This window comes from Hydractinia symbiolongicarpus, chromosome 8 (genome assembly GCF_029227915.1).
Source record: "Hydractinia symbiolongicarpus strain clone_291-10 chromosome 8, HSymV2.1, whole genome shotgun sequence".
Taxonomy (NCBI): domain Eukaryota; kingdom Metazoa; phylum Cnidaria; class Hydrozoa; order Anthoathecata; family Hydractiniidae; genus Hydractinia; species Hydractinia symbiolongicarpus.
In genome coordinates this window covers 24,470,956-24,484,524 of record NC_079882.1, presented here as the reverse complement: position 1 = coordinate 24,484,524, position 13,569 = coordinate 24,470,956, and the positions used below count along the sequence as shown (strand labels likewise).

The window sequence follows — 13,569 nt, the reverse complement described above, 5'->3', positions numbered from 1 at the left end:
ATTGGTCATCGTCATTTCCATTTGTCTCTGGTAAGTTTGTTGGTACGTCGTCTGTTTGCTGATTTTCGATTTGAGTTACATGTTGCCTTTTGGGTTTGTGATATTGTTGACGTTTACACATTTGTTTTAAATGTCCAATTTTCCCACAGGATTCACACACCTTGCCTCTGCTGCGTCGACAGTCCACGACTTTGTGTCCCATAGCACCACACCGTCCACACATCACTTTCCCTTGATTTAGTCGGTTTTGATAACTTGGTGGATAATTGTTATTTTGTCTGTTGTGGTTTTGATCCCGGTTGCGGGAGGGTGTGCGGCTGTTGTGTGAGAATGGTCTACCTCGATGTGGATGTGACTGTATATTAAGTTGGTTGACAGGAGAATCCAGGTCTGGTTCTCGGTTCGTGCTCTCGATTTGTTGATTCTGGCGAGTGGCTTTTTTTTCCAGTTGACCCATTTGGATAACTTTCTCGAGCGTTAGAGTGGTTCGGTTAGTAGCTTCTTTTTTCTGAATTCTGAAGATTTACATGCGGCAATTACTTGGTCTCTGATGTGTTCGTCTGTTTGAGCGGCATACTTACAGTATCTAGCAAGTTTGCGTAATCTGGTATTGAATTGTTCTATACTTTCACTGTTCTCTTGTTTAGCATTATGAAACACTGATCTTTCATAGGGCACATTCTTTTGAAGTAAGAAGTGAGCATCCAGAGCTGCTAAGGCCTCCTCGTAGGTGGTACCTTGGTTAGGAATGGTTTCAAAAATCTCTTGAGAATCGAATCCCATCAGGTGAAGAAGCAGTGCACGTTTTCTAGGATTGTCAGTAACACCTGATGCAGCAATGAAATAATCGAAAGCCTTTTTCCACTTATCCCATCGTTGAGCTATTGAATTTGGGTCACCCTTGGGCGAAAATAGTAAAATACTCGGTATTTGTAGTTGCGCTGCGGCCATGTGGGGTGGTGAGTTCGGGTAAGGAAAGTGTAACTTACAATCTCTTGCTCGATCTTGTTTCACGCGAACAACTTGAAATAATTATGGTAGAGGGTTCTCTAGATATCGGTAATCCTCGTCGCCATTGTAGTGTATTTGGTTTGTTGTAGAAAACAGAGATTGGTACAGACAAATATGCGTATTGACTGTTACAGTTAGATGCGCTACAGTTCGGGCATATTGGCTCCAGATAAATATATATAAAATCATGCAACGGATACACGAAACATAAACAAAGATGGTAGCGGACACTACACTGTGTTATGTTCTCCCCCATACTTTAAGGCCATACTTCTTCTCCGCCATATTGGCATGATTATTTCTGACTTAATCTGATTTGGGTGCAAATAAAGTTCGGAGTTCTCCTTGGAATAATTCTATCAGATTTATATAAAATCCGGTTTTGGTGCAAAGGCCCAAACTTTGAAAAATTTCGCGTCAAAATTTGCGACAAAAATGATATCATAAATAAATATTATGATATTTGTGAAGAGAACTTAATTTTTCTTTAAATGACAAATTGTTCTCATCCGTCAGGGTTCTTTGTCTTTTTGATGTCTTTTTCTCATATCATATCAAAATCCCTGGGTACGAGGGTGGATTTCCCGATGTCCTGCGCCAATCCGGAAGAAGAGAATGTATTTAAGGTAGAGATGCGCTATTTCCGTCTCTCTGCTATTGCCTCCAGAGCATCCGTAAGCATAAGTAAGGGGTACAAATGCGTGCGTTACATGTTTTTAGTTAATAGTAAAATGTCCGTCTCGTGTTGAAGGAGCTGGACACAGAAGAGGTTGAAAGTAGACGAAAAAAACATTTACGCAGGCGACAGTACTTCTCAAGAAGTCCAAGCTGGGTGTGGCATATCGATGGCTACGATAAACTTAAACCGTACGGTTTTCGTATACACGATGCCATTGACGACTTTAGTCGTCGCATACCCAACCCAATCATAGACTTGTACCATTTTAGAATCTCCTTTGAATAGCCTTTTTTTGTTATCCATTGATACATGCCTTACCGTAATTGTGACATGGTCCTCTGAAAGGTTTCGTTCAGGATCTACACGGATTCCTCTTTTAATCCCAAGGTCGTTAAGTCTTTCTATTTCTGCTTCTTCTGCAGCTCGTGTATGTTCCTTTTGTTGATCGATTTTCTCTAATAACAAGTAAGCCCTATCTATTTCATCTCTTAATAACGACCTTTGTTCAGTAGTTCCAATGAGGCTTGTGTTTGTGTCGACTGTCACAGAACTTAAACTAGAAAGGGGTGTGGAATGTCCTGGTAGGGTGGCTGATTCAAAATCAAAATCACTGTCAGATGATATATCTATCTTAGTTGGTAACTCCCTAAATTTTACGTTCCATAGTATGACCTTTGACAAAAAATATACACGGGGTCTTTTCATTTGGTTTGCTTGGCAATAGCCACCAACTGTCAATGGTACATCTTCATCCAAATTATTTCTCATAACATCATGAATAGCTTCTTTCTTATAATCTGCTTAACACAAAATGATAATCATCGAAACTTTTAAATATACTGGGCTTTCTGTTCTTCCAAAACATCTAAAAGTTACGGTCAAACCCTTTTATATGGCCGAGCTTTCTAAGAAAAGCCTTGTTTTCGGAATAATTATTTTCTTCAAATCTAAAAATCCAACCAGGAACTTCATTTTTGTCATGATAATTTAATATTCAATCTGAATATCCTTATAAATTTTTGGTTGACATCATAATTATTATAGTTTATGAAATTCGGGATAGGTGTATTTTAGTATCTTATATAAATGATAAAAAACGACTACATTTCTTATAATAATAAATCAACAGGACGGTAACTTTCTCGTCAAGTGTCATCTAGCCCTGACAGTTATTTGCGATAATCGTGTGAACTTGTTGGTGTTGCTGTCTTTGTTCGACATCATGAATAAACACAAATTTCAAGATATTCATTAGAGATGAATAGACGTAAACGTTGGAGTTCCAAAATCAGTTATAGAAAAAATATCGTGCATCGAATTAAATGTGCATGTGATTAACGAGGAGTGAAACGACGATATCGTTATTACAATTTGACAATTTCAAAATGGTGCCCATTACCCCGGAGATGGACATTGCTATTTTTCCCATTGATGTGATCACTCCGTTTTGGCCATGGCTGCTTGATTATTGGCCTGTATAGTCAACGAGCTGATCAAAACAGACGTTAGTAACATCGATATTTAACAAAAGCATTTGAGATATATTTTTATGCGCTATCAACAAGCTACCAATCCGTGCAAGTATGTCAATCTATCAATATCATTTTGAAGTAAACTAAATTCATCATTTTACCCTTTTCGATAGCGGGCGTTTTGCCTTGTTGATGAAGTTGATAACGGCTCAGGGGCCACAAGACCCTGAGGGGACAAGGCTGGAAACTAGGTTTTTGCTTTGAAAGGTTTAAAAACTAAAAGCGATTATCGCCGTCTCGGAGTCAAAAAAGATACAAGATGCCCAGGAGACGAAGTTAGAGTCCACCACGACTCTAAATATTCACACAGCTGTTTATGTTTAGGAAGGAAGTTAAGAAACAATTTCTTTTGTTGTTGCTAAATTTGGATTTTGAAGGTCAATTTCAGCTAAAATGTTGGACCAAGAAAAAACGACAGCTATATAGAGTGTTTGCATGAGACCGAGCATTCTCCTCGTCCTCAGGGGGATTGTTGCCTAATGTAAAAGCAGCTTTCTTGACGGCTACACGGTTTCTTCTTCTCCGCCGGCCCCCAGTGTCAAAAAGGCAATAGCCCCTGGGGACGATGTTGGAGACCGAGGTGATATTTCACGCCACCAGGTATCCAATCTATATTATAATAGCCGTCGTCTGTCTGTCTCTGCGCAGACCCCCCGCTGAGTTAGAAAATGATGTTACGGAAACACGAATATCAAATGCGATATATTTTTATCCACTTTGTTGCGACGGGTAAATATAAAGGACGGGCAAACCCGTGGATTTTTTTATAATAATAGCCGTCGTCTGTCTGTCTCTGCGCAAGATGGCACCTCAAGTAGCGAGACACACGAAAAGCGGTATACGGGCTAACGACTAGTCTCTATAATAATAGCCGTCGTCTGTCTGTCTCTGCGCGGACCCCCCGCTGAGTTTGAAAATAATGTTACGGAAACACGAATATCAAATGCGATATATTTTTATCCACTTTGTTGCGACGGGTAAATATAAAGGACGGACGAACCCGTGGATTTTTCCACGGGCAACGACTAGTTAAGAATATTTTGTTACTGCGAAAAACATGTCGCAAAATAATTTCACGTATTTTCATCGCGTCTTTGTGACCGTTATAAAAAATAACGTTTGCCAGGCGAAAAATTATATCATTTTGAGCGAAAGAAAGACATTTGGCGAGTTTTCGGTCACTTCAGTCAATTTGGCAAAAAATAAGTAATTGGCACACAAAGTTGATGGAACACATGCAAACCCAATCTCGTTCTTAGGCGGCTTGGTAATAACACGGCTCGGGGCCACAGGCCTTGAGGACGAGGTTTGATGCAAACATTTAAAAAATTTAATGCTAGTGTAACAAGGGCTCTAAAACTCGTGAGAGTGAACTCTGTCCCCAGGATCTTTTCTTTCGTCCTGATAACAGATTTGGACGCCAGGACAGAGCCCTGGGGACGGTTTTGGTAATGCTCCTAGTTCATAGAACATGAAACCGAAACCTGGAAACTTTTAAGGCTAAGACCATCCTTTCAACAAAAGGGCGTAAGTAAGCAATAATTTTCTATTATTTACCTATCACCACGTTGCTTATAAAGTCCAGTAACTTGCACCAATTTACAGTACATTATGATAACAAGATAACTAGGTAAGGCCAGGGAAATCTAGGCTGCAAAAATCCAAAATCTTGGCACATGTGTCTTGGTTAGCTAGCTAGCTACCTCGTGTAGGTTGTAACCACACTCTCTTATCGTGACTATATCAGTCTATGTCTGGAATATTTTAGTGCTTTTGCTGCAATTTGCATGTGCAGTTTAATTTAGATTTAATTTTACAAGGTAGACAGACTCTGGAGAAATATACCCCAAGGCTGAGGAGCAGGGTTTGCCAGGCCATTCCAGTGCTTTTCTAGGAATTTCCTTTTAATTCTGATTTTACCCTGGCAGATTGTCTCAAGGCAAAAAAAATAAAATATTAAGAAAAATTAACTATGTGGTCAAAAAATGTTGCTGCAGCCAACAGGGTGCAAAGTCGCTAATTTTGCACACACGTAGCCAAGGCAGACAGTGTTTAAAAGTCGCTACTCATATTCTCTATATCATGCACACACATCGAAATAATCTACGATCTTAAGTCCTAGTCCACTATAAACATTGACAGGTGAACTTTGACAAGTTTAAAATGTGGATGCGCAGCAACTTTAACAAACGTCCACATCTATTGGAGTTTTTAATATGGAGGCCAGTTTGTAAAGTCATGTTTTTCATCATTTTCCAAGCATAATAATCTGCTATCTAAAAACACTTCACTGAATAGACTCCAGTTTCTTCATTTATTTCAATTTGACTACAATAATCATGAATTGGCAGAACAAGTGACTTTCAGGCAGTAAGTAGTGCTAGTGTATCTCTGGTTAAAAGGGTTCACAGGATCCAATTGGCCATGTTTCTCATTTTATGTACAATTTTTTAAATGTGTCATTTGTCATCATAATACCCAGATCCTTCACACAGTTTTTTTCAGCTATCAGATTACTTTTGTATAGGGTTGTCAGCAGTACGATATCTGAACAGTTCAAATTTGTGACCATTAAATTTTTTATTGTTTTTAAATGCCCATTTGTAGATAAAAGTAAAATATGTATTTATATTACATTTTATTTTTTTACATTTTTTTTATTATTTGTATTTATATGTTTACAAAAATGCTAAATGATAAATAATATTATTTGCATCAACATTTATTTTAGATTAAAAAGTAAAAAATGTATCTTTTATTGGCAATTTTTCTTTGCCTCGGAATAAATACAAATGCATACAGCCCTTGGAGTTACAATGGTACAACTCCTCTTTTAAAAGATCTACTCATTGGTCGTTGTTACCAATACCAGATAATAGATTCGATTGAACGTGAGGACGATATGCAAGTTCATGTCAATTGCACAACTGATTTGTGGAATCTTTTTAAAAAAGCGTTTGAAAATAAAGATGCCTGTAAAACCACAATAACTGAAGAAGATTACTTGCCAGTTATTAATAAGGTTGCCAATAGAAAACAGTTAAAGGACAAGGTAATCATTTAATTTTCACTATAATGAGCAGAAAGTTGAGGTTGATATATATATATATTTAAATATTACCTTTTTTTTCTAAAATATTGTATTATATTTTTTTACTCATATAATTTTTTATCAAACAATATTGTACTTATAGGCTATGTTTTGGTCTGGGACACGAACTGTCGTGCATGACTTTACACATGTTAACACCGAGTATATTACATTAGAAGATATGTTTACTGGGTATGAGCATATCAATTTTTTTTAGAGGTTTATGTAATTTAAAATTATTATATTGTTCTTATTATATTTTCTAGCTATGTTGCAAATGACCTTCGGTGGTGTGGAAGTGTAACCGAAGGAATAAATTATGACTATTGCAATAAATCCTGTCCAGATCCCACAGGACCTTACTGGAATTTAGTTTCAAGACAAGTAATCGTTTTTATTATGTGGAAAATCTAAATTAAGGTTTCTGTATAAGAAGAAAGGTTTTTGTTAAAAATAGGATGTAATAAAAGAGAGTTGCATCAAGTGTAATAATAATGGTTTAAAGACAGCATTAGCACTCATCAATCGCTGAGGTGTTTGTTGACATTTTAACAAATTCTTGTTTTGTGTCAGCTAATCTTTTCCAACATGATTTTGGATGTAACCTGAACTTATAAAAGTTTTACTTTCATTGTTTCCTTCTTTAACTTCATCAAAATATTAAATGCCAACATGAAACACAAGTTAGCCCACATGTCACATCTGCATTTTTTTTGCCAACATGAAATAAATTGAATTAGAAAGCTTAATGGGAAGGTTTTTCCACCATTTTTGGACTGCAAATAGATTCCAAATAGGACGGACAATCACTTTTTTTTATTATCCCATGCAATTCAGCATTCCTTTAATTATGTTCATTTTTTTGTGTTTATAAAGTCCTTATCTTGTCCTTTGATCTTCCTTAATTGTAATTCTTTGCCCATGCCTGTTCATCTTTTTTGGATGCCATTATGATGGTCTTTGTAAATCACTGATTTGTGTTGCCTAGAAGCATAATTTTAAAGGCTTAAACTTGTTGTTGCTTATATCTATGATCATAGAGATTAAACGATGATAATTTTCATGACAAAGACTTGCTTGGAATCACACCTTGCTCTTGTCATTATTACACCTGTCATTTATTATTTTCTAACGTTTAGCTTGCTGAAAAAGCAGCCAACACTGTTTACGTGATGGTAAATGGGACAGCTAAGGGAAGGAACACAGCCTATTACAATGGAAGGTAAAAATTGACAAAGTGCTACATTCTTTCTGACCATTTGTTTTCCAATTTGTATTAAAATAATCTCATTTCAGTACGTTTGGTCGTATTGAGTTACCAACGCTTGGTTCAACTGGTAACGTAACACATTTGCGTATCTTAGTGGTGTTTGATCTGGATGAAGAACCCAAGTAAGAACTTTTTTTTTATTTGTTTTGTTTCTTGAGGCAGGTTATATCGCACTTCTTTTGGTTGATTACTATGTGTTTTCCTCTTTCCATGTTTTTTTTTTCACAAAATAGAATTTCCTTGACATGTCACATTTTCACATTTTCAAATGGTTATTATTTTTATTATTATTATTCACATGTCCTTCACACACATTTGAAACATTCAGTCTATATCAGGAATGTAGCTTTGACTTGCGCTTAAAGTCTTTAGATGTTTCACTCTTAGTTATTCTGAAAACAGAGCAGGTCTTGGGGCCACTTTAAATAATGTTTTTATCAGTGACAAGGTGTGTTGGATGCTGGTGTAATTTCCTTAATCTCTCTTGTAAACTGACTATGCTTTACAATGGTCTCCCATTGGTTGCTAAAAATATATCATTGAAAAGCGTGAACTGTTACAGAAAAATTTTTGTACATAAAATTCACAAAATGCACTCTGAACAATATTCACAAATAATAACAATAATAATAATTTAGTTACCAAAAAAGCCTATTATTATTATAGGGAAAAATGTGGAGAAAAAAGTCTGCTTCAAATGGTTGAAGATGCTAAAAAGCACAAAATACCCAAAATTTCATGCACAGATAATCCAAAGTAAGTAGTTTAAGATATATCAACTGTGAAGAGAAGATATTTCTTATTTCTTGGTAAAAGTGGTTGAGCAGTCCCACATTTACATAGTCCAAACATGACGAGATAATGTGGTCTTTGTGTGGGAGTAAACAAACACCACAAAACCGAACCCTCGGTACAAAAACTTTGAAATTTTTCATTAACGTTATGACAAAAATGCGGCATCACTTCTTTTGTCTAGTTCTTTATTCTAAGCAACAACCCTGTGAATAATATTTGTGGAAAAGGCCGTTATTTTAGCTATTACTTGGCCAATACTCTGCAGGAAGGCTGGATTTGGCAGAAGTGTAGACAAATAACGTGGAAAATGCATTATTTTAATCCAATCTATGGCCTGGAAAAGTCCGAAAATTAAAGAATTGGGATGTGATGATTTCAGCAAAAATTATCACTGTTTAGGTTTTTGAATCTAACCAAAAATCTAAGATCCTTAGTCTACTGTGATTATTGACAAGGGAAGTGCATCTTACTCCATTGCTTTGAAATTCCGCCCTCCTTTACACTTAATTTATGTCCGGGTTGTAACTATAGAAAAGTAAACTTCTAAACAAAAATTTAAAGAAATTATATCATGATACTACATTACTATACTATATTATTGACATTTTTTAAAACTATACGTATAATTTAACAACAATTAACTTAAAAATTTCAAACTCGGCAGTTTTCCTAAATCATGTGAAAGTGGTGAAAGTTGTAAACATTTTCATCACAATTTTTAAGGAGAAACATATTTTTTAGTCTTTCAATGTTCAAAAAGATACCTCATTTGTATTTATCTCCTTTGATTGATATTTTAAGCAAATTATTCGTTAGCAACAACTTGCAGCCAACTCTTTGTTGGCTGCAAGTTGTACAACGTGTATATAAACAAACTTGTAAGTTAAAAAAAATAGAGACAGGCTCTCCTTTTTTATAGTGCCTGTTTTCAAGAACGTAGTTTCCATCATCCTGTACCCAGGGTGGTTTCTGGGTCTACTTATCTTACTGTGGCTCGTTTCCCTTTAGTGTTACTACATTTGTGCAGTAAAAAGAGGATGCTGGGAATGACGATACGTTGAAAATATCGACTTTTTTAGGCTAAAATTGCACCAAAAACAATTTGATACAGCAAACAGAAATGTACGCGATGTTGTTAAAATCCTGTGTTTGTCGCCTAAAAATATCATTTTGAACTAATGGATAAATATTTCAAATTTTTACACCAACCTTGTTTTAAATTTTAGAATGGTTGAAGCGATCCTATGTGCGAAATACCCGCATGCTAAACAGTGTCAAAAAAAGGATGATAAAGGGTAAGCATTTTTCTTCTCTTTATGGCAGAAAGTTCACTTTGTAAGATACTTTCTCCTTTAATTTTTTGTATTTATTAAATCAACCCTGAAGGAGAGTGATTTATTAAAAGAGACTATGTTAAGATCATTTTTTAGACCTCGCTTTCGTTTGTAGGTGTCCTGGGTTTCTTGGATTTGACTTTTTATTTGAGGCTCATGTACGTTTTCGAAAAAAAATTGATGACGTCAAAATCCTGATTTTTGTTTTCTACAGGCAAAAATTGCGTGAAACGCAAAATGCATGATAATGACATTAAAATATTGATTTTGCCACCTAGTATCAACTGCTTTGTTTTGACAAAAATTTTCATACCGAACAAAAAATTCATGCTGAAAATGATCATCAAAATGTTGATTTTGTATCATATTTTTGTACCCAGTATATTTTTTGTTAAACTATGTCAGAAATTAAAGTTAATCTTCTCTAACATTCTAATTTTTGGTATTTTTCCTACAACCACATCAAATTATTTCTCTTCCAATGTCGTTTTTTTGTTATTCTTAGAACCGAATTTTAAAATAATTTTATAAATAATTTATCAATAATTTTATTTCACAATTTGTAGTGATATTCAAAATAATTTTATAACCGCTTTGTCCCCTCTTTGAAACACCCCGGGCGTCCGGGTGGTTAATAGAAGAATTACCGTAGTATGGAGTTCCATTAAAAAAATGTTCGAAACAGGTTAGATAGATATTTTGAATGTTTGCTCCATCATTAACTCTAGCAAATAAGTGCACACGTATATTTTCTGTTTAGCCCATGGAAAACTGTTTCGCATGCATTGATAGGCGTAGCTAGTCTTTTCCTCGTCATAATCATCATTCTATTGGTTTTTATCTGCAAGAAAAGAAAATTTTTGGCCAGTAATTATCAGTCTGAAAACGCTTGAAAACATGCACATATACATTATCCATCCGATCGACCAGCAAGATAAGCCCACCATGTTTTAAGTGTTGTAAATATTTTGACTTTCTTGGTGTTATTTTTTAATTCTTATTAATACTTCTTTTACTATTTTTACTATTCCTTATTATTGTGTTAAAGTTTCTCGCATTGGTACAGGCATTGGTTGTATGCATTCTTTGTTGTTTTTATATTTTTTATATTCTTCAAGTTCGAATTGGAAGAAAACATCTACAGCGTATTATGTGTTAAAAAATACTGTTTTTTTTTTTGTTCAAGAACATTTTTTAGCAGATCAGCACAATAGGTCTTAGTTTTAGTAAATTTATATTAATTATATGGAAGAGTTTTTAGAAAATTTTATTTAGTAAAAGCAGTTAATGGGTCTTTTTTCCACAAGTAATCGATTTTTCTTTTAATTATAATTATAAAAGGACAAGGGACCAAAATGTCAGTGGCATGGCCAATATTTTGACTGTCATTTCTTATTTTTTTTAAGCAATTTAAATTTACTAAGAAAATGTTAAATGTTTTGGTTCAGTGAAGTATTTTTTTTGTTTGTTTGAACGCAGTCAGTAAATTTTCTTCATTGAAACACGCATGAAAATCTTTCAATATCATGAACAGTTGCATTTCGTTTTGTTTGCCCAAGTGAAGAATTTCTTATTCCGGATTACATCTTATTATATCTTATTTCTTATACCGGAGCCTTTCATTTGTTTATCAAAAACTTATTTTTCACATAAATCAGTTACGTTTCACATAAATTAGCTACGTATCACATAAAGTTTTTAATATTGCATTTTTTATATATTTTTACACAGAAAGTTTTTAATATTGCATTTTTTATATATTTTTACACACATTTTTATATAGAATATAGAGTTAAGGTTAGTTTTAAGCAATTTTGTTTTTGTTAAACGTATACAGTTTCACCAGTTGTACAGGGGAGGGGGAAGAGCAATATTTTCGCGAAAGTCTGAACAAAGTTGTTGCAATTTTGCACATTTCGAAATTCGCGAAAATTTACGTTTGAAGAGCTGATTTTATTGCTGGTGCTTTAAACTTGATTATTCTACTAAACAAGTAAAAAAAGGTTTAACTACTGCTTTTTGAAACAACTCTGGATTTTGAAGCGTGCCATATGCAGATCCGATTCAGCGTAATCCGGCTATCTTAAGTAAAGGAGTATAATAGTTAGCATGTCCGGGTGGTGTTAACACCCCTTTGTTTGCGATAACAAGCACGTAGAAACAACACGCCTTAAATTCGCTGATTAAGGTGGCTACAAAGTCGTATCTACCAAGCAGTGTCCATTCAGTTTTGTATAAACAAGGAGTTTTAAACCTTGGTATAAATTATATTGTGCACATAAAAGTCCCCGAGAAATTACGTCTGTTATTAACTTTTTGGGGGACTATGATGCATTTGCGAGGGTATTGGATTTTGTGCGTGAGTTAACCCAATAAAAAAAAAGGCTGCCTGACACTGCGTAGAAGTGTTTATTGGTTATAAATACTTGCGTAAAGTGAAATACTCAGGGAATGAAATTCGTCCCACTTTAGCGAATGTCTCGCTTAACCAAATCTTCCTCTAACTTGGATGTTTTTAAAAAATGCTTGAAATGTTCCTCTTATCAAGATGATTATTCAAAAATGGATTTTTAGTTGTATTAACCTTCCATTAGCAAATATTAAGAGTTATATAATTAACAAAAGTACAGAGGTGTTTCTTATTGACCTCGTGTTTTCAGTGAAAAATAGCCTAAAAGCTACAACCGTTACAGAGAACTCAATCAAATAATATATTATTGATTTCCGCCGCGTAAGGCGGAATCTTTAAAGTGGCCTTGGAAGATAGAGAGATAGGGACCACCAAGAGCCTGGACGCGCGGTGTCCAGAATAAAGTATTTGCTCTGGGCTTGGAAATTGTTCAATTTCTAAAAAGCCAATAGAAATGCGTTATTTGATTTTTTAGCCAATAGGATCTCAGATTGTCAGAATTTGACATTCGTGGCTTCCTGCGAGATTTTTTTTCGAAGTTTTTCAAGTTCTAGGTCCCACAGGCCAAAGTTTCTTGCCCAAAACAGTCGGTTACCGTTTTTCTTGATATGTTTGAAACTCCAAATCAATTTTTTGCAAAACAGTATATTTGTTGGTTTGGTCGATGAGAGTTCTCAGGTAAAAAAATGCTGTATCTTTAAGCTAGCTAGTTTGTTACTTAGCTATGTTAAAGTGATTTACATTTGCGATTCTTCAGAGTGTTTAAAGGTCTTATTTAAGCTACGCAATTCCCTAGCATTTCTGCCCAACTATAAAACGGCCTTCATTATATGTAGCTAGTTAGTGATCAAACCCATTACATTTTTTTTCAAATATCAGGTGAGCAAGCTAATCACTTATAGTTTGGGAAAAAAACTGATGATTAATAGCCTAAAAGGTGCAGTAGTCTTCAGGAAAGTTTGACCGGTTTAAGCCACATTTGCATTAGCTAGCTACGGACTATTGCAAATAAAGTTTCATATAAAGAACGTAAAATAAGTTTTTATCTTATATTTAACATGACCATCGTTAAAATGCAGCATCGGCAGCAGATCAGAATTAAAAACTTTGACAGGCAAATCTACGGTGCATTTTTCCAAAAAAAATTATTTAGCTATATGCACTATGAAAAGGGCTCCGTAATTTGTTGTGTTACGATAATGAGTCCTTCATTAATCACCATTTTGTATTGTACACGAATATTCAAAAAACATTTTTTTCAAATTTGAATCCTAAATCGAACATTTTTTCTTATATATTTTGGGCTATGGACCGTTACGTTGTGTTGCAAGCAAAAAATGTTGCTCTAAAAACCCCTGACTTACGAGCTTAATTTGCATGTAAGTGTGTCGTAATTTACGTAAATGGGGTCACTGAATAAAAATTCGCCCTAAGGTGCACAAAAACA

At 34.8% G+C, this 13,569-nt stretch overlaps 1 protein-coding gene across 1 annotated transcript; it reads left to right on the top strand.

Annotated features, from left to right (window-relative positions):
- The first annotated feature begins 5,953 nt into the window (after positions 1–5,953).
- LOC130654749 (ADP-ribosyl cyclase/cyclic ADP-ribose hydrolase-like) lies at positions 5,954–11,520 on the top strand. Its single transcript, XM_057457365.1, has 8 exons — positions 5,954–6,274; positions 6,417–6,505; positions 6,580–6,697; positions 7,453–7,535; positions 7,610–7,705; positions 8,250–8,339; positions 9,605–9,673; positions 10,473–11,520. The coding sequence occupies exons 1-8, from the start codon at positions 5,969–5,971 to the stop codon at positions 10,603–10,605; spliced, it is 984 nt and encodes a 327-aa protein (XP_057313348.1). The 5' UTR covers positions 5,954–5,968; the 3' UTR covers positions 10,606–11,520.
- Positions 11,521–13,569: the final 2,049 nt, after the last annotated feature.